At 44.7% G+C, this 21,030-nt stretch overlaps 1 protein-coding gene across 1 annotated transcript in view; it reads left to right on the plus strand.

The window, feature by feature from the left end:
- EPHA8 (EPH receptor A8) overlaps nt 1-21,030 on the plus strand; it is a 213,007-nt gene that overhangs the window by 173,863 nt on the left and 18,114 nt on the right. The window contains exons 8-13 of the mRNA XM_073656022.1: nt 5,213-5,309; nt 5,433-5,500; nt 5,848-5,973; nt 14,918-15,103; nt 17,318-17,379; nt 20,293-20,502. Coding sequence (XP_073512123.1) covers nt 5,213-5,309; nt 5,433-5,500; nt 5,848-5,973; nt 14,918-15,103; nt 17,318-17,379; nt 20,293-20,502 — 749 coding nt within the window. The remainder of the gene's footprint in view (nt 1-5,212; nt 5,310-5,432; nt 5,501-5,847; nt 5,974-14,917; nt 15,104-17,317; nt 17,380-20,292; nt 20,503-21,030) is intronic.

Raw genomic sequence — 21,030 nt, forward strand, 5'->3', positions numbered from 1 at the left:
TACTGTAATATGTGCTGTATAGTCATTATACTTCATATCTGCCCTGTTATATAGTGTAATATGTGCTGTATAGTCATTATACTCCATATCTGCCTGCTATATATACTGTAATATGTGCTGTATAGTCATTATACTTCATATCTGCCCTGTTATATAGTGTAATATGTGCTGTATAGTCATTATACTCCATATCTGCCTGCTATATATACTGTAATATGTGCTGTATAGTCATTATACTCCATATCTGCCCTGTTATATACTGTAATATGTGCTGTATAGTCATTATACTCCATATCTGCAGTTATATACTGTAATATGTGCTGTATAGTCATTATACTTCATATCTGCCCTGTTATATAGTGTAATATGTGCTGTATAGTCATTATACTCCATATCTGCCTGCTATATATACTGTAATATGTGCTGTATAGTCATTATACTCCATATCTGCCCTGTTATATAGTGTAATATGTGCTGTATGGTCATTATACTCCATATCTGCCCTGTTATATAGTGTAATATGTGCTGTATGGTCATTATACTCCATATCTGCCCTGTTATATACTGTATTATGTGCTGTATGGTCATTATACTCCATATCTGCCTGTTATATACTGTATTATGGGATGTGTAGTCATTATACTCCATATCTGCCCTGTTATATACTGTAATATGTGCTGTATAGTCATTATACTCCATATCTGCCCTGTTATATAGTGTAATATGTGCTGTATAGTCATTATACTCCATATCTGCCTACTATATATACTGTAATATGTGCTGTATAGTCATTATACTCCATATCTGCCCTGTTATATACTGTAATATGTGCTGTATAGTCATTATACTCCATATCTGCCTGTTATATACTGTATTATGGGATGTATAGTCATTATACTCCATATCTGCCTGTTATATACTGTATTATGGGATGTATAGTCATTATACTCCATATCTGCCTGTTATATACTGTATTATGGGATGTATAGTCATTATACTCCATATCTGCCAGTTATATACTGTATTATGGGATGTATAGTCATTATACTCCATATCTGCCTGTTATATACTGTAATATGGTATGTATAGTCATTATACTCCATATCTGCCCTGTTATATACTGTAATTTGTGCTGTATAGTCATTATACTCCATATCTGCCTGTTATATACTGTATTATGGGATGTATAGCCATTATACTCCATATCTGCCTGTTATATACTGTATTATGGGATGTATAGTCATTATACTCCATATCTGCCCTGTTATATACTGTATTATGGGATGTATAGTCATTATACTCCATATCTGCCTGTTATATACTGTATTATGGGATGTGTAGCCATTATACTCCATATCTGCCTGTTATATACTGTATTATGGGATGTATAGCCATTATACTCCATATCTGCCCTGTTATATACTGTATTATGTGCTGTATAGTCATTATACTCCATATTTGCCTGTTATATACTGTATTATGGGATGTATAGCCATTATACTCCATATCTGCCTGTTACAGTTATATGAAAAAGTTTGGGCACCCCTATTAATCTTAAGCTTAATGTTTTATATAAATTGGTGTTTTTGCAGCAGCTATTTCAGTTTGATATATGTAATAACTGTTGGACACAGGAATGTTTCTGCCTTGAAATGAGGTTTATTGTACTAACAGAAAATGTGCAATCTGCATTCAAACAAAATTTGACAGGTGCATAAGTATGGGCACCCCACCAGAAAAGTGACATTAATATTTAGTAGATCCTCCTTTTGCCTCTAGTCGCTTCCTGTAGCTTTTAATGAGTTCCTGGATCCTGGATGAAGGTATTTTTGACCATTCCTCTTTACAAAACAATTCCAGTTCAGTTAAGTTTGATGGTCGCCCCCGAGCATGGACAGCCCTCTTCACATGATCCCACAGATGTTCAATGATATTCAGGTCTGGGGACTGGGATGGCCATTCCAGAACATTGTAATTGTTCCTCTGCATGAATGACTGAGTAGATTTGGAGCGGTGTTTTGGATCATTGTCTTACTGAAAGATCCATCCCATGCGTAACTTCAACTTTATCACTGATTCTTGAACATTATTGTCAAGAATCTGCTGATACTGAGTGGAATCCATGCGTCCCTCAACTTTAACAAGATTCCCGGTGCCGGCATTGGCCACACAGCCCCAAAGCATGATGGAACCTCCACCAAATTTTACTGTGGGTAGCAAGTGTTTTTCTTGGAATGCTGTGTTTTTTTGCCACCATGCATAACGCCTTTTTGTATGACCAAACAACTCAATCTTGGTTTCATCAGTCCACAGGACCTTCTTCCAAAAAGAAATTGGCTTCTCCAAATGTGCTTTTGCATACCTCAGCCAACTCTGTTTGTGGCGTGCTTGCAGAAACGGCTTCTTTCGCATCACTCTCCCATACAGCTTCTCCTTGTGCAAAGTGCGTTGTATAGTTGACCGATGCACAGTGACACCATCTGCAGCAAGTTGATGCTGCAGCTCTCTGGAGGTGGTCTGAGGATTGTCCTTGACTGATCTCACCATTCTTCTTCTCTGCCTTTCTGATGTTTTTCTTGGCCTGCCACTTCTGGCCTTAACAAGAACTGTCCCTGTGTTCTTCCATTTCCTTACTATGTTCCTTACAGTGGAAACTGACAGGTTAAATCTCTGAGACAGCTTTTTTGTATCCTTCCCCTGAACAACTATGTTGAATAATCTTTGTTTTCAGATCATTTGACAGTTGTTTTGAGGAGCCCATGATGCCACTCTTCAGAGGAGATTCAAACAGGAGAACAACTTGCAAGTGGCCACTTTAAGTAGCTTTTCTCATGATTGCATACACCTGGCTATGAAGTTCAAAGCTCAATGAGGTTACAAAACCAAAAAAGGGCTTTAGTAAGTCAGTAAAAAGTAGGTAGGAGTATTTAAAACAAGAAAATGATAAGGGTGCCCATACTTATGCACCTGTTAAATTTTGTTTGAATGCAGATTGCACATTTTCTGTTAGTACAATAAACCTCATTTCAAGGCAGAAACATTACTGTGTCCAACAGTTATTACATAGATCAAACTGAAAGAGCTGCTGCAAACACACCAATTTTTATAAAACATTAAGCTTAAGATTAATAGGGGTGCCCAAACTTTTTCATATAACTGTATATACTGTATTATGGGATGTATAGTCATTATACTCCATATTTGCCTGTTATATACTGTATTATGGGATGTATAGCCATTATACTCCATATCTGCCTGTTATATACTGTATTATGGGATGTATAGTCATTATACTCCATATCTGCTCTGTTATATACTGTATTATGGGATGTATAGTCATTATACTCCATATCTGCCTGTTATATACTGTATTATGGGATGTATAGTCATTATACTCCATATCTGCCCTGTTATATACTGTATTATGTGCTGTATAGTCATTATACTCCATATTTGCCTGTTATATACTGTATTATGGGATGTATAGCCATTATACTCCATATCTGCCTGTTATATACTGTATTATGGGATGTATAGCCATTATACTCCATATCTGCCTGTTATATACTGTATTATGGGATGTATAGTCATTATACTCCATATCTGCCCTGTTATATACTGTATTATGGGATGTATAGTCGTTATACTCCATATCTGCCCTGTTATATACTGTATTATGGGATGTATAGTCATTAATACTCCATATTTGCCTGTTATATACTGTATTATGGGATGTATAGCCATTATACTCCATATCTGCCTGTTATATACTGTATTATGGGATGTATAGTCATTATACTCCATATCTGCCCTGTTATATACTGTATTATGGGATGTATAGCCATTATACTCCATATCTCCCCTGTTATATACTGTATTATGGGATGTATAGTCATTATACTCCATATCTGCCCTGTTATATACTGTATTATGGGATGTATAGTCATTATACTCCATATCTGCCTGTTATATACTGTATTATGGGATGTATAGTCATTATACTCCATATCTGCCCTGTTATATACTGTATTATGTGCTGTATAGTCATTATACTCCATATTTGCCTGTTATATACTGTATTATGGGATGTATAGCCATTATACTCCATATCTGCCTGTTATATACTGTATTATGGGATGTATAGCCATTATACTCCATATCTGCCTGTTATATACTGTATTATGGGATGTATAGTCATTATACTCCATATCTGCCCTGTTATATACTGTATTATGGGATGTATAGTCGTTATACTCCATATCTGCCCTGTTATATACTGTATTATGGGATGTATAGTCAATATACTCCATATTTGCCTGTTATATACTGTATTATGGGATGTATAGCCATTATACTCCATATCTGCCTGTTATATACTGTATTATGGGATGTATAGTCATTATACTCCATATCTGCCCTGTTATATACTGTATTATGGGATGTATAGCCATTATACTCCATATCTGCCCTGTTATATACTGTATTATGGGATGTATAGTCATTATACTCCATATCTGCCTGTTATATACTGTATTATGGGATGTATAGTCATTATACTCCATATCTGCCCTGTTATATACTGTATTATGGGATGTGTAGCCATTATACTCCATATCTGCCTGTTATATACTGTATTATGGGATGTGTAGCCATTATACTCCATATCTGCCTGTTATATACTGTATTATGGGATGTATAGTCATTATACTCCATATCTGCCCTGTTATATACTGTATTATGGGATGTATAGTCATTATACTCCATATCTGCCTGTTATATACTGTATTATGGGATGTATAGTCATTATACTCCATATCTGCCCTGTTATATACTGTATTATGGGATGTGTAGCCATTATACTCCATATCTGCCTGTTATATACTGTATTATGGGATGTATAGTCATTATACTCCATATCTGCCCTGTTATATACTGTATTATGGGATGTATAGCCATTATACTCCATATCTGCCCTGTTATATACTGTATTATGGGATGTATAGCCATTATACTCCATATCTGCCCTGTTATATACTGTATTATGGGATGTATAGCCATTATACTCCATATCTGCCTGTTATATACTGTATTATGGGATGTATAGCCATTATACTCCATATCTGCCCTGTTATATACTGTATTATGGGATGTGTAGCCATTATACCTGCTCTCGTTTCGATGTAACCCTTTCTGCATTCTTCTCCTCTCTCAGTGGCTCTTCGATATGACACCATGACGATTGTCTGGATTTCTCTGACATTAATTACCGGATTGGTGATTCTCCTCGCTGTGCTGATGTGTAAGAAACGGTGAGATTGTGGGTGACGGCGCGGGGAGCGGGGATTGCATGTCTGTCTATATTACCTGCTGTCACGTGAGCCCCTCTGAGTGTCGTCTGTCTCTTTCCTTTCCTTGGGTGTCTCCTTCCATAGCCACTGTGGATACAGCAAGGCTTTCCAGGACTCTGACGAAGAGAAAATGCATTACCAGAATGGACAAAGTACGTTGGAGTCAGCGGGAGGAGAAGATAAAGCATTAATATCATTAGTCGCTTCCGTCGCTGCGAGTTATTATTACGCTCAGGAATTAAAATTACAGAAGCAAAAGTTGAAATAATGGATCTCAGCTTCCTCTTTAACCTCCAGAACAAGCTAGAAATATCCTTAGAAATTCTATTGATGCCAACCTAGACTGTAGCAAAGATGGGGCTGAGAAACTGGAGGAGGAAGGGGGATATTTGCACCGTTATTGGAGGGGGATTGCTGGATCACCTCGCGTCATCTCTCTGGTGTCAGATATAATGGCTGCTATCACAAGTGATGGACTCTCCATTTCTCTGTCTTGCAGTCACTTTGGCAGAGTCTAAGCTCTATGTTGATCCTCACACATACGAGGATCCTTGCCACGCTGTCCTTGAGTTTGCTCGTGAGATCGAGGCTTCCAGAATCAAGATTGAAAAGATTATTGGATCTGGTTTGTACAATTTCTACTACATTCAAATTATTGCTTGCATGCTGAAGTTAACTTGGAAGCCTAAATGCCCAAACTAATGCTGAGCTCGAGTCCATGGTGAGACGCAGCTCATGCCTCAACGCTCGAAAGCCTAGGTAGACCTCTTCTCCTATCACCAGTAATCCTTCTTACGCCTCTTCTCCCATCATTAGTAATCCTCGGTACTTCATCTGTACTCCTCCTTTCTCCAGCAGTCCTCTGTGCACCTCTTCTCCAATGTCCAATAGTCCTCTGTGCACCTCTTCTCCAATGTCCAATAGTCCTCTGTGCACCTCTTCTCCTATCACTACACGTTCTTAATACTCCTCTTCACCTATCACCAGTAGTCCTTGATAAAACTCCTCTTCACCTATCACCAGTAGTCCTTGATAAAACTCCTCTTCACCTATCTCCAGTAGTCCTTGATAAAACTCCTCTTCACCTATCACCAGTAGTCCTTGATAAAACTCCTCTTCACCTATCACCAGTAGTCCTTGATAAAACTCCTCTTCACCTATCACCAGTAGTACTTGATCAAACTCCTCTTCACCAATCACCAGTAGTCCTTGATACTCCTCTTCTCCTATCACTAGACGTCCTTGATACTCCTCTTCACCTATCACCGGTAGTCCTTGATACTCCTCTTCTCCTATCACTAGACTTCCTTGATACTCCTCTTCTCCAATGACCAGTAGTCCTTTGTGTGCCTCTTCTCCAATGACCAGTAGCCCCTTGTGTGCCTCTTCTCCAATGACCAGTAGTCCTTGGGTACTCCTCTTCTCCTATCACTAGAAGTCCTTGGTACTCCTCTTCTTCTATCACCAGTAGTCCTTGATACTCCTCTTCTCCTATCACTAGAAGTCCTTGGTACTCATTTTCTTCTTTCACCAGTAGTCCTTGATACTCATCTTCTCCTATCACCAGTAGTCCTTGATACTCATCTTCTCCTATCACCAGTAGTCCTTGGGTACTCCTCTTCTATCACTAGAAGTCCTTGATACTCCTCTTCTCCTATCACCAGTAGTCATTGATACTCATCTTCTCCCATGACCAGTAGTCCTCGGGTACTCCTCTTCTATCACTAGAAGTCCTTGGTACTCCTCTTCTCCTATCACCAGTAGTCCTCTGTGCACCTCTTCGGTCACTCCCAACCCTCTGTACTCTTCTTCTGGTACCACCAGTGTTAGGCTCAACTGCTTAGCTGGATTCATGAAGCTGCAGGTCTCGGTGGACACACAGTCCCAGTTGCAGACGGCTGGGCACATGGAGGAGTGAGGACTTAGACACAATGTAACCCACGGGACTAGGAGGGCAGACAACTCTGGGGCCGCAAGTCTAGGGCAGCACACAGAGGAAGGAGGAGGATCCACAGGGATATTTTCAAGGATTTGCAAGTCCTTTAACAGATCACAGCTTACTGCAACCAATGAGTTACTCCAGGAGATGGCTAGCAGAGTATGAGTAGATGGTGGAGCTCGCCAAATGGCGACTGGACTCTGGAGGCTCAATACCAAGACACAGGTATTTCTTTAACCGAACCTTAAGAGGCCTAGGGAGATGATGTCCCAGAGACTCACTGGACAATCTGAAGCCTGACATGGAGAACAGAATTCAACATTCAGGGAGCGCACAGAGCTGGTCCCACCAAGGCTCCCCTAGAAGAGTTAGTAATAGAAGACAGAGAAAGCTTAGCGTGCAATCTCTAGAGCAAGTCTGAAGAACTAATGTCCTTCTTAGAGACCCAGACTCTCTTCTCATAGCCAGGTCTCTTCTAGTCTCCTATATAGAAGAGATTCCCATGAAACTTCTTACAGTCCAGAGGTTGGTTGATCTCCTACTCCATGTCAGGGTCAAAGACAGAAGCAGGAACTTGTCGGAGAGAATTTGTTGAGGACCAGGGGACGTAGTAATGAGACATGAAGAGCATTAGGCATTTTAGAAGTAGGCTGGTGTTAGACAGGAACTGACCAGATACATTTACTGAATAATTTGGAACGGCCCAATAAACTTAGTAGCCAACTTTTTTACAGCAAATCATAAATCTGACGTTTTTGGTGGAAAGCCAAATCTGGTCTGTGGGAACTGGTTGAGGGGGTCTATCAGCACTCTGAATTGGATTGCAGCTCAGTCCGGATGTGATCCATGTCCAGATAAATGCTATTCATAGCCAGAAGTAGACTTTTAGGTGTAATGGGCCAGGAAAGATGAGGTTATCGACCATACACTCTAACTAACGACGATCTCCCAGAAGACTCTGAAACTGAATCGTGGGTGAATTCGCTCCACGGAAGCAAATTCATACAATTATCTTGAGAGTTGGAGAGAATATTGGTCCATGAACTTACCGATTCTCTCAGTCTGTCCATTACTTTGGGAGTGATTAAACTTCGAGGAGGAGATCTTTAAGTTCTTGCAGAGTGCCCTCCAGAGACTATGCCAGCTGGGAGTTCGTGGTACCAGGAAAGTTCTTTAGATAACTACAGAGACTATGGAAGTCATTATAATTTAACAAGATTTTGGCAGTTTAGAAATGCAGTCCACAATGACTTGGATAGCAGTCAACCCTTCCACTTCTTGAAGATCGGTAACCAAGGTTGAAGAAAACCAAAAAGTGCTTGACATGAGGATGTGAACTGCATACAGCGAGGGCCCGGTACTGTGAATTGACATCTTGGCTCCATTTGGGTCAACATTAGAAATAAGAAATTAGTTCAGCCCTTCATTTAACTCCTGGGTGACCAGAGAGAAGAGAAGACTTTACAGCAAAGTGCTTTTAAGACCGCAGAATGACCTTCAGGTGAAGGATTGAAAGATGAAGACATGGTAGCAAGGATACGGACAGGTTCAGTTACATATGAGCGAGCGTCTTCAAGACATCACATTGGTCAAAGGATCTAGAGAGGGCATCATCCTTGCAGTATTTTTTCAGCAGGACAGAAGGTGAGGATGAAGTTAAACCATGAGAAGAAGACCGACCATCGAACTTGGTGGGAAATTCAGCTTATGGGGCCGTTATACTATATAGAGGACTATGTGGGGCCATTATACTGTACGGAGGACTATGTGGGGCCATTATACTGTATAGAGGACTATGTGGGGCCATTATACTGTATGGAGAACTATGTGGGGCCATTATACTGTATGGAGGACTATGTGGGGCCATTATACTGTATGGAGAACTATGTGGGGCCGTTATACTGTATAGAGGACTATGTGGGGCCATTATACTGTACGGAGGACTATGTGGGGCCATTATACTGTATAGAGGACTATGTGGGGCCATTATACTGTATGGAGAACTATGTGGGGCCATTATACTGTATGGAGGACTATGTGGGGCCATTATACTGTATGGAGAACTATGTGGGGCCGTTATACTGTATAGAGGACTATGTGGGGCCGTTATACTGTATAGAGGACTATGTGGGGCCATTATACTGTACGGAGGACTATGTGGGGCCATTATACTGTATAGAGGACTATGTGGGGCCATTATACTGTATGGAGAACTATGTGGGTGCATTATACTGTATGGAGGGCTATGTGGGGCCATTATACTGTATGGAGGACTAAGTGGGGCCATTATACTGTATGGAGGACTATGTGGGGCCCATTATTCTGTATGGAGGACTATGTGGGGCCATTATACTGTATGGAGGACTATGTGGGGCCATTATACTGTATGAAGGACTATGTGGGGCCCATTATTCTGTATGGAGGACTATGTGGGGCCATTATACTGTATGAAGGACTATGTGGGGCCCATTATTCTGTATGGAGGACTATGTGGGGCCATTATACTGTATGGAGGACTATGCGGGGCCCATTATACTGTATGGAGGACTATGTGGGCACATTATACTGTATAGAGGATTATGTGGGCCCATTATACTGTATGGAGGACTATGTGGAGCCATTATACTGTATGGAGGACTATGCGGGGCCCATTATACTATATGGAGGACTATGCGGGGCCCATTATGCTGTATGGAGGACTATGTGGGCACATTATACTGTATAGATGATTATGTGGGCCCATTATAATGTATGGAGGACTATGTGGGGCCCATTGTACTGTATGGAGGACTATGTGGGGTCATTATACTGTATGGAGGACTATGTGGGGCCATTATACTGTATGGAGGACTATGCGGGGCCCATTATGCTGTATGAAGGACTATGTGGGACCATTATACTGTATAGATGATTATGTGGGCCCATTATAATGTATGGAGGACTATGTGGGGCCCATTATACTGTATGGAGGACCATGTGGGGCCCATTATACTGTATGGAGGACTATGTGGGGCCATTATACTGTATGGAGGACTATGTGTGGCCCATTATACTGTATGGAGGACTATGTGGGGCCATTATACTGTATGGAGGACTATGTGTGGCCCATTATACTGTATGGAGGACTATGTGGAGCCATTATACTGTATGGAGGACTATGTGGGGTCATTATACTGTATGGAGGACTATGTGGGGCCATTATACTGTATGGAGGACTATGTGGGGTCATTATACTGTATGGAGGACTATGTGGGGCCATTATACTGTATGGAGGACTATGTGGGGTCATTATACTGTATGGAGGACTATGTGGGACCATTATACTGTATGGAGGACTATGTGGGGCACATTATACTGTATGGAGGACTATGTGGAGCCCATTATACTGTATGGAGGACTATGTGGGGCCATTATACTGTATGGAGGACTATGTGGTCCCATTATACTGTATGGAGGACTATGTGGGGCCATTATACTGTATGGAGGACTATGTGGGCACATTATACTGTATGGAGGACTATGTGGGGCCATTATACTGTATGGAGGACTATGTGGGGCCCATTATACTGTATGGAGGACTATGTGTACACATTATACTGTATAGAGGATTATGTGGGCCCATTATTCTGTAAGAAATAATAAGGAAAAACTTCCTCAATTGTTGACATTTTTTTTTAATAAATATCAAGGTTGGCCCGCGACTATGTCCAAGTTTTTAATTTTGGCCCTCTGTGTATTGAGTTTGACATCCCTGGTATAGATGGTAACTGGGAATTTAGCTCCTTGAAGTAGATGTCACCTTTCCGCCACTGAAGGGGGTGATTTCTATCTCCAGAGGAATGTTGTGAGAGAACCCCTCCTACACCAATAGCGGAAGCTGCCACCACATCAGGTTGGTGTAGGACAGAAGCCGTAGACAAACAAGATTTAAGTTCTTGGAAGGCTTAAATAGCAGAATCCGACAAGTTCTGGAAGTTGGCACCCTTCCAAGTTAGGGGTGAAAGTGGGGCAACCACTTGTGAGTAGTTTTTAATGAGCTGGCGGTAATAATTTGCAAAGCCGAGGAATCTTTGGAGGGACTGGAGAGACCAAAGGGTTGTGGAAAATCCAAAATAGTTGAAACTTTCTCCAGATCCAGGCATAGACCCCAAGATGAAATGATATATCAAAGGAATGGCCGTTCATGACGCTCAAAGAGACATTTCTCCAACCTGACATAAAGGTTGTTTTGTTCCAGTGTCTTCATAACGGAGAAGACATGGGGATGGAGATTCCAGATGAATCCCCCTCCCATGGTTTCTTTAATGTAGGCGGGCATCACCTCCGTCCCTGAGAGAGAGGATAAACTCTCGCGTAGCCTTCTGCTTAGAAGAGACATTGTGATAGGAGGCAGAGAAGGTGGTTCAGGTAGAGCTTTGAGGCCGTTCCGAAAACAGGATGGTTAGGTGATCTGATCACATGAACAGTCAATAACCAGAGTATCTGGCCATAGCCACAAAAGTCCAAAAAGAAACAGTACATCTGAAAGTAGACAAATTGAAAAAGCAATGGTCTCAATGTCTAGTGCACCAATCTGAAGAGTCACATCCTCTGTCCAGAATGGTAGAGGAACACTAAACATCGTGGAGCCACTTGTGGAGATCAGCTTCAGTGGCGTCTGCAGTCCAAAGAAATAACCATTAGATAAAAGTCCATAAAATTCTCTGCTGCTCCAGAATCAATGAACGCTTGCACCGTGAACATAGAGGAACCAAAGGAAATAGACATAGACACAATTAATTAATTTGTTTTGAGCGGAAGATAGAGTTAATCCCAAGACTCCTTCTTCGCCAGGATCTGAAGATTTCGCTGTTTGGCCTTCAGAGGGCCAACAGCCCGAAACACCGTGTCTGCAAATGGAGATTCTGATTTGGTTCTCATCCTAAGTCATTTTGCACGACTCGTTAAAGGGTCGATTGTGACTTGTAGGATTGCTGCTTCCAAGAGGTGGAAGTCCTCTTTCTCTCCGAAGAGGCAATTTGCACAGTATAAACAAAATCCTTCAGTAAGGAGACAGGATCTTTTAGTTCAAGATAATCTCTTACGAAGAAATATACTGTGGCAGGTGCCGAGGAGTGTTAAGTAGCCAGTGTTGAAACCACAGGAGTTTGAGGTAGTGTAGTCCTTAGTACTATCGGTGATAGGACAAGAGGCACACCAAGGAGTACATTTGATAGGAGAAGAGGCGCACTAAGGAGTACATTTGATAGGACAAGAGGCGTACTAAGGGGTACATTTGATAGGAGAAGAGGCGCACCAAGGAGTACATTTGATAGGACAAGAGGCGCACCAAGGAGTACATTTGATAGGAGAAGAGGCGCACCAAGGAGTACATTTGATAGGACAAGAGGCGCACCAAGGAGTACATTTGATAGGAGAAGAGGCGCACTTAGTTTGCCTCTTCTTTTATCACCAGTAGTCCTCAGTACGCCTCTTCTTGTTCTTTATCCAGAAGTCCTCAGTACGCCTCTTCTTCTTCTTTCTCCAGTAGTTCTCAGTACGCCTCTTCTTCTTCTTTCTCCAGTAGTCCTCAGTACGCCTCTTCTTCTCCTTTCTCCAGTAGTCCTCAGTACACCTCTTCTTCTTTCTCCAGTAGTCCTCAGTACGCCTCTTCTTCTTTCTCCAGAAGTCCTCAGTACGCCTCTTCTTCTTCTTTCTCCAGAAGTCCTCAGTATGCCTCTTTTTCTTCTTTCTCCTGTAGTCCTCAGTACGCCTCTTCTTCTTCGTTCTCCAGTAGTCCTCAGTACGCCTCTTCTTCTTCTTTCTCCAGTAGTCCTCAGTACGCCTCTTCTTCTTTCTCCAGAAGTCCTCAGTACGCCTCTTCTTCTACTTTCTCCAGTAGTCCTCAGTACGCCTCTTCTTCTTTCTCCAGTAGTCCTCAGAATGCCTCTTCTCCTTCTTTCTCCAGTAATCCTCAGTACGCCTTTTCTTCTTTCTCCAGTAGTCCTCAGTATGCCTCTTTTTCTTCTTTCTCCAGTAGTCCTCAGTACGCCTCTTCTTGTTCTTTCTCCAGTAGTCCTCAGTACGCCTCTTCTTCTTCGTTCTCCAGTAGTCCTCAGTACGCCTCTTCTTCTTCGTTCTCCAGTAGTCCTCAGTACGCCTCTTCTTCTTCTTTCTCCAGTAGTCCTCAGTACGCCTCTTCTTCTTCTTTCTCCAGTAGTCCTCAGTACGCCTCTTCTTCTTCTTTCTCCAGTAGTCCTCAGTACGCCTCTTCTTCTTCTTTCTCCAGTAGTCCTCAGTACGCCTCTTCTTCTTCTTTCTCCAGTAGTCCTCAGTATGCTTCTTTTTCTTCTTTCTCCTGTAGTCCTCAGTACGTCTCTTCTTCTTCGTTCTCCAGTAGTCCTCAGTACGCCTCTTCTTCTTCTTTCTCCAGTAGTCCTCAGTACGCCTCTTCTTCTTCTTTCTCCAGTAGTCCTCAGTACGCCTCTTCTTCTTCTTTCTCCAGTAGTCCTCAGTACGCCTCTTCTTCTTCTTTCTCCAGTAGTCCTCAGTTCGCCTCTTCTTCTTCTTTCTCCAGTAGTCCTCAGTACGCCTCTTCTTCTTCTTTCTCCAGAAGTCCTCAGTACACCTCTTCTTCTTCTTTCTTGAGTAGTCCTCAGTACGCCTCTTCTTCTTTCTCCAGTAGTCCTCAGTATGCCTCTTCTTCTTTCTCCAGTAGTCCTCAGTACGCCTCTTCTTCTTCTTTCTCCAGTAGTCCTCAGTACGCCTCTTCTTCTTCTTTCTCCAGTAGTCCTCAGTACGCCTCTTCTTTTTTCTCATGTAGTCCTCAGTACGCCTCTTCTTCTTCTTTCTCCAGTAGTCCTCAGTACGCCTCTTCTTCTTCTTTCTCCAGTAGTCCTCAGTACGCCTCTTCTTCTTCTTTCTCCAGTAGTCCTCAGTACGCCTCTTCTTCTTCTTTCTCCAGAAGTCCTCAGTACGCCTCTTCTTCTTCTTTCTCCAGTAGTCCTCAGTACACCTCTTCTTCTTCTTTCTCCAGTAGTCCTCAGTACACCTCTTCTTCTTCTTTCTCCAGTAGTCCTCAGTATGCCTCTTCTTCTTTCTCCAGTAGTCCTCAGTACGCCTCTTCTTCTTCTTTCTCCAGTAGTCCTCAGTACGCCTCTTCTTCTTTCTCCAGAAGTCCTCAGTACGCCTCTTCTTCTTCTTTCTCCAGTAGTCCTCAGTATGCCTTTTATCTTATCAATACTACTGGTGATAAGAGAAGAGGCACAATGAGGAATTCTCTTCTCCTATCATGTGTAATCCTCAGTACAATTGTTCTCCTATTCCCTCTAGGCCTCAGTATACCTCATATCTTGTCACCATTTGTCCTCAGTGCACCTTCTTTTATCACCAAAAGTTCTCAGTAGGCCTCCGTGCTTCATTTATCACCAATTGGCCATAGCTTCTATTCACTGTGCTCCTCAATATACCTTTTCTCCTATCCCCTGTAGGCCACCTTTTCTTCTTCCCAGTAGTTGGCACATTTTCAATAATTTTGTCCTTTATACCATTTGAGGTTCTGGTGAGATCTCTAATATTTTCTTCCTCCTGTCCACCCAGTCCTGTATCCCATCTGTATGTTGTGTCTCATAGCTCTTCTCTCCATTTTTAGGGGAATTTGGAGAAGTTTGCTATGGGCGGTTGAAGCTTCCAGGGAAACGTGAGATTCCAGTTGCCATCAAGACTTTAAAAGTTGGCTATAACGAGAAGCAGAGACGAGACTTTCTCAGTGAGGCCAGTATCATGGCCCAGTTTGACCACCCAAATGTCATTCACTTGGAGGGTGTGGTGACCAGGGGTATGTAATGTAATGCTTTCTCATAGAATACAGCATGGGATAGGGTCCATATACTGGAAAAGGATGACATGAGGCATATTGTAACATACAATAATCCAGTAGTCTCATTGACAACAATACACATACTTGATAGAGAAGACAGACTTCCAGATGTCTCCACGAACTCCACCTATTAGTCATGAGCCTCCCTGCTGTATGGAAGAGTCTGAAAGCAGGTCTTTCTTGAGGATGTCCTCTAATCTCAGCAATGGATCCATAAGAAGCAGAGAGATAATAGTGCAACACAGCCACTTAAAGTACAAGGGTTTTTATTTCTTTGTCGTACTTAGAAAAATTGTGTTTTTTTTAAAACCATTAAAAATCAAATATATAAAGTAGTGTTCATCCATCAACCCAACCTAGGTTCTGCCATTCTATTACTAACTTTTTCTGGGGCTTCATTTGAACATTCATTCATTCATTCATTCATTCAGACTGCTCTAACAGCATTCAAATTCTGCCCTTTAGAGATAGTTTGAATGTCAGGAACCATACCGGGGGGATCACACAATATCCCACCACTGCCACCAATTTGTCAGCAATCCCGATTACTCACAGAGACCACCCACTGTGACCTCTTGAGCGAACAGCTCTTGCTGCCCCCCATTGTCCGGACAATTGCAAGATTGGCTGACGATCAATAGTGGAGGCTGCAGGCTGTTCTCACTAAGTAGTTATCGACAAGCTGGAAGTGAGCATACGGCATACACACCACCTTCCAACACATGGAATATGTGTATATACCCTCGTACTATCACTGATAGCCTCACGATAACCCAATTAATATTATTAGCTGCCACCACCGATCAGATTTGAAATACAAGACGTGCCTGATCGGACGCCTGCGTTCTGGTAGCGTATATGGCTTCGAGGGAGGGAACGATTACAAAGCAAAAGAAACAGAACTATTAAATTGTATATTTAATCCAAAAGGGAGGCAGTGTTTAGGAAAAATATACAAAAGGTTTTACAAAGGGAGACAATACCGTACAGAATATACAGTTACACCAAAATAAAAGGGATTAATAGAAAAACGTACTATAGAGATCGCAGAGACGATTCAGTTTAGCTGGAGGGGAGGCGCTCCAATTAATTTGACCGTTATCGAACGGGACCCCTTTCTTATAGAATATATACCTCCCGGCAATGAGTACTGATCAATCTTCAGCTAGAGCTTTTATGCCGAAAGGGAGGGACCTGCCCACACACTCCCCTGTAATGACCTCATGTGGGTGGTCTCCGCCCTTCATGGTTTTATTGAAATATCTAACTTCTGTGATAACTCCTCGCTGGTTGATCGCAGAGGTTTGAAAGTGATGCCATGTTTTTTATTACAAATTTACCTTTCCTTAGAGACTACACATGGCATAGGTGCGGTCCGTTATTTTGATACTTTCAAGCCACAGCTCACCGAGAGGGCTCACAGATCTGGAAAAATATACATAGTATTCCTTAGCTGACCCTGCCGCTAAAAATATGTGTCCCATTATTATTGGAAGTATAGAACTTCTGATATTCCATATTTTGTGTCAGTGCCGGCGAGACTACAGATTTCTGTTGACCAAATGGGGATGCCCTGAGGGTGAGAGAGAATTCTTTTGAAGCTAGAAGCCGAATCCTCCTCACCCAGGTGTATATTTATCACAGGCCTGTGCTTTTAGGACTATATTGATATGGTAATAAGTTTGCCACCTCTGCTCTGTACTGCTATTTGCATAGAAGCTACTGGTTAAGGCGTCAGCTCTTTGACAAATGGTAGATAGGGGAGGAGGGAAGAGCGATTTCAGAGGGAGAGAGAAATTCTTAATATTTTCTATGACACTGAATATGAAGATGCACTAAGATGTGCTGAGAATATGAAGATGATAGCAATCCTACGTCAAACAGGCAGAATACTTATTCATTGGCTGATTGGATTGTTTATTCCAGAATAAAAATAATCATTATTGCCAGCCCATTGCCCACAACATGATACCAAACAGGGGCAGAACCACTGCAATTAATCTTTGATTTGTTCCCATGAGGCCAGAAAATGAGCGCAGAATGACTTGTTGATCGGCACTCATTACCTGGCCAAAAGTAGCCCCATTAAATACACAACAATAGTCAGATGCTATAACTGAAATGTATCATCCCCACTCTTCCATATAGTGACAATTCTCCTCTGCTTTACAGGCAAATTAACAATGATTATAACAGAATATATGGAGAACGGTTCTCTGGACTCATTCCTCAGGGTACGTAGATAGTAAGAACCTCTCAGTCTAATATTCATGTTTTATACCTTATTTAGCAAAAGTTAGTGAGGGGTCGGGTCCTGGTGTGCCTCTGGAGCCTGGGTGCTCGTGTGTGGAGTCCGGGTGCTCGTCGTGTCTGGAGTCCGGGTGCTCGTCGTGTCTGGAGTCCGGGTGCTCGTCGTGTCTGGAGTCCGGGTGCTTGTCATATCTGGTGTCCGGGTGCTCGTCGTGTCTGGAGTCCGGGTGCTCGTCGTGTCCGGAGTCCGGGTGCTCGTCGTGTCCGGAGTCCGGCTGTTCGTCGTGTCTGGAGTCCGGCTGCTCATCGTGTCTGGAGTCCGGCTGCTCGTCGTGTCTGGAGTCCGGCTGCTCGTCGTGTCTGGAGTCCGGCTGCTCGTCGTGTCTGGAGTCCGGCTGCTCGTCGTTTCTGGAGTCCGGGTGCTCGTCGTGTCTGGAGTCCGGGTGCTCGTCGTGTCTGGAGTCCGGGTGCTCGTCGTGTCTGGCGTCCGGGTGCTCGTCGTGTCTGGCGTCCGGGTGCTCGTCGTGTCTGGCGTCCGGGTCCTCGTCGTGTCTTGAGTCCGGGTGCTCGTCGTGTTTGCAGTCCGGGTGCTCGTCGTGTCTGGCGTCCGGGTCCTCGTCGTGTCAGGAGTCCGGGTGCTCGTCGTGTCTGGAGTCCGGGTGCTCGTCGTGTCTGGCTTCCAGGTGCTCGTGTCTGGCGTTCGGGTGCTCGTGTCTGGAGTCCGGACGCTCATTTGTGCTAGTGTCTGGAGTCCTGGTGCTCGTGTCTGGCGTCCGGGTGCTTGTGTGTGTTCATGTCTGGAGTCCGGGTGCTCGTGTCTGGAGTCCAGGTGCTTGTGTGTGTTCATGTCTGGAGTCCGGTTGCGTGTTTGGAGACTTGGCATGTCTGGCGTCCGGGTGCTCGTGTCTGGCGTCCGAGTGCTCGTGTCTGGCGTCCGGGTGCTTTTGTCTGGAGTCCGGGTGCTCGTGTCTGGAGTTCGAGTGCTTGTGTGTGTTCATGTCTGGAGTCCGGTTGCGTGTTTGGAGACTTGGCACGTCTGGAGTCCGGGTGCTCATCGTGTCTGGCGTCCGGGTGCTCTTCGTGTCTGGAGTCCGAGTGCTTGTCGTGTCTGGAGTCCGGGTGCTCGTCATGTCTGGAGTCCGGGTGCTCGTCGTGTCTGGAGTCCGGGTGCTCGTCGTGTCTGGCGTCTGGGTGCTCGTCGTGTCTGGCGTCCGGGTGCTCGTCGTGTCTGGTGTCCGGGTGCGCGTCGTGTCTGGAGTCCGGGTGCTCGTCGTGTCTGGAGTCCGGGTGCTCGTCGTGTCTGGAGTCCGGGTGCTCGTCGTGTCTGGCGTCTGGGTGCTCGTCGTGTCTGGCGTCCGGGTGCTCGTCGTGTCTGGTGTCCGGGTGCGCGTCGTGTCTGGAGTCCGGGTGCTCGTCGTGTCTGGAGTCCGGGTGCTCGTCGTGTCTGGAGTCCGAGTGCTCGTCGTGTCTGGAGTCCGGGTGCTCGTCGTGTCTGGAGTCCGGGTGCTCGTCGTGTCTGGCGTCCAGGTGCTCGTGTCTGGCGTTCGGGTGCTCGTGTCTGGAGTCCGGACGCTCATTTGTGCTAGTGTCTGGAGTCCTGGTGCTTGTGTGTGTTCATGTCTGGAGTCTGGGTGCTCGTGTCTGGAGTCCGGGTGCTTGTGTGTGTTCATGTCTGGAGTCCGGTTGCGTGTTTGGAGACTTGGCATGTCTGGCGTCCGGTTGCTCGTGTCTGGAGTCCGGGTGCTTGTGTCTGGAGTCCGGGTGCTTGTGTCTGGAGTCCGGGTGCTTGTGTCTGGAGTCCGGGTGCTTGTGTCTGGAGTCCGGGTGCTCGTGTCTGGAGTCCGGATGCTTGTGTGTGTTCATGTCTGGAGTCCGGTTGCGTGTTTGGAGACTTGGCACGTCTGGAGTCCGGGTGCTCGTCGTGTCTGGAGTCCGGGTGCTCGTCGTGTCTGGAGTCCGAGTGCTCGTCGTGTCTGGCGTCCAGGTGCTCGTGTCTGGCGTTCGGGTGCTCGTGTCTGGAGTCCGGACGCTCATTTGTGCTAGTGTCTGGAGTCCTGGTGCTTGTGTGTGTTCATGTCTGGAGTCCAGTTGCGTGTTTGGAGACTTGGCATGTCTGGCGTCCGGGTGCTCGTGTCTGGAGTCCGGGTGCTTGTGTCTGGAGTCCGGGTGCTTGTGTCTGGAGTCCGGGTGCTCGTGTCTGGAGTCCGGATGCTTGTGTGTGTTCATGTCTGGAGTCCGGTTGCGTGTTTGGAGACTTGGCACGTCTGGAGTCCGGGTGCTCGTCGTGTCTGGAGTCCGGGTGCTCGTCGTGTCTGGAGTCCGAGTGCTCGTGTCTGGCGTCCGGGTGCTTGTGTGTGTTCATATCTGGAGTCCGATTGCGTGTTTGGAGACTTGGCACGTCTGGAGTCCGGGTGCTTGTGTGTGTTCATGTCTGGAGTCGGGGTGCTCGTCGCGTCTGGAGTCCGGGTGCTTGTGTGTGTTCATGTCTGGAGTCCGGTTGCGTGTTTGGAGACTTGGCACGTCTGGAGTCCGGGTGCTCATCGTGTCTGGAGTCTTGGTGCTCGTGTCTGGAGTCCTGGTGCTCGTGTCTGGCGTCCGGGTGCTTGTGTGTGTTCATATCTGGAGTCCGATTGCGTGTTTGGAGACTTGGCACGTCTGGAGTCCGGGTGCTTGTGTGTGTTCATGTCTGGAGTCCGGGTCCGTGTTTGGATTCCATATTTTGTGTCGGTGCCGGTGAGACTACAGATTTCTGTTGACCTCTGGAGACCCTGTGTCTGTGCATTTGTTCATATTTGAAGTCCATGTGTGTCCTTGTTTGGAGCCCATATCTGTGTGTGTGGAGGCATGCAGGGAGATTACGGCGTGTGTGAAGCCTTTGACACATATGTTTATTCCAGAGCCGGGATGGCCACTTCACTATAATCCAGCTTGTTGGCTTGTTAAGGGGAATTGCTTCTGGAATGAAATACCTTTCTGACCTGGGCTACGTTCACCGAGATTTAGCAGCTCGTAACATTTTGGTAAACAGCAACCTGGTGTGTAAAGTGTCAGACTTTGGTTTGTCCAGGATACTTGAGGATGACCCAGATGCCGCATACACAACAACGGTGAGATGACCTGCAGGCTGTACATATATTCTGAATTTTCTCTGGTCACATTGATCACTTTATCATTATATTGTTATTTATTCACATTATCATCTACTCACGTCATTTGGTCATGTTATTGTATGCTCACGCTTTCGTCTGGTCACACTGTTCTGTGGTCACGCCGTAGTCTGGTCACACTGTTCTGTGGTCACGCCGTAGTCTGGTCACACTGTTCTTTGGTCACGCCGTAGTCTGGTCACACTGTTCTCTGGTCACGCTGTAGTCTGGTCACACTGTTCTCTGGTCACACTATCGTCTAGTCACACTGTTCTCTGGTCACGCCGTAGTCTGCTCACACTGTTCTGTGGTCACGCCGTAGTCTGGTCACACTGTTCTCTGGTCACACTGTCGTCTGGTCACACTGTTCTCTGGTCACACTGTCGTCTGGTCACACTGTTCTCTGGTCACACTATCGTCTAGTCACACTGTTCTCTGGTCACGCCGTAGTCTGCTCACACTGTTCTGTGGTCACGCCGTAGTCTGGTC

This window comes from Phyllobates terribilis, unplaced genomic scaffold (genome assembly GCF_046119375.1).
Source record: "Phyllobates terribilis strain yellow unplaced genomic scaffold, ASM4611937v1 Scaffold_12__6_contigs__length_324123572, whole genome shotgun sequence".
NCBI classification, from domain to species: domain Eukaryota; kingdom Metazoa; phylum Chordata; class Amphibia; order Anura; family Dendrobatidae; genus Phyllobates; species Phyllobates terribilis.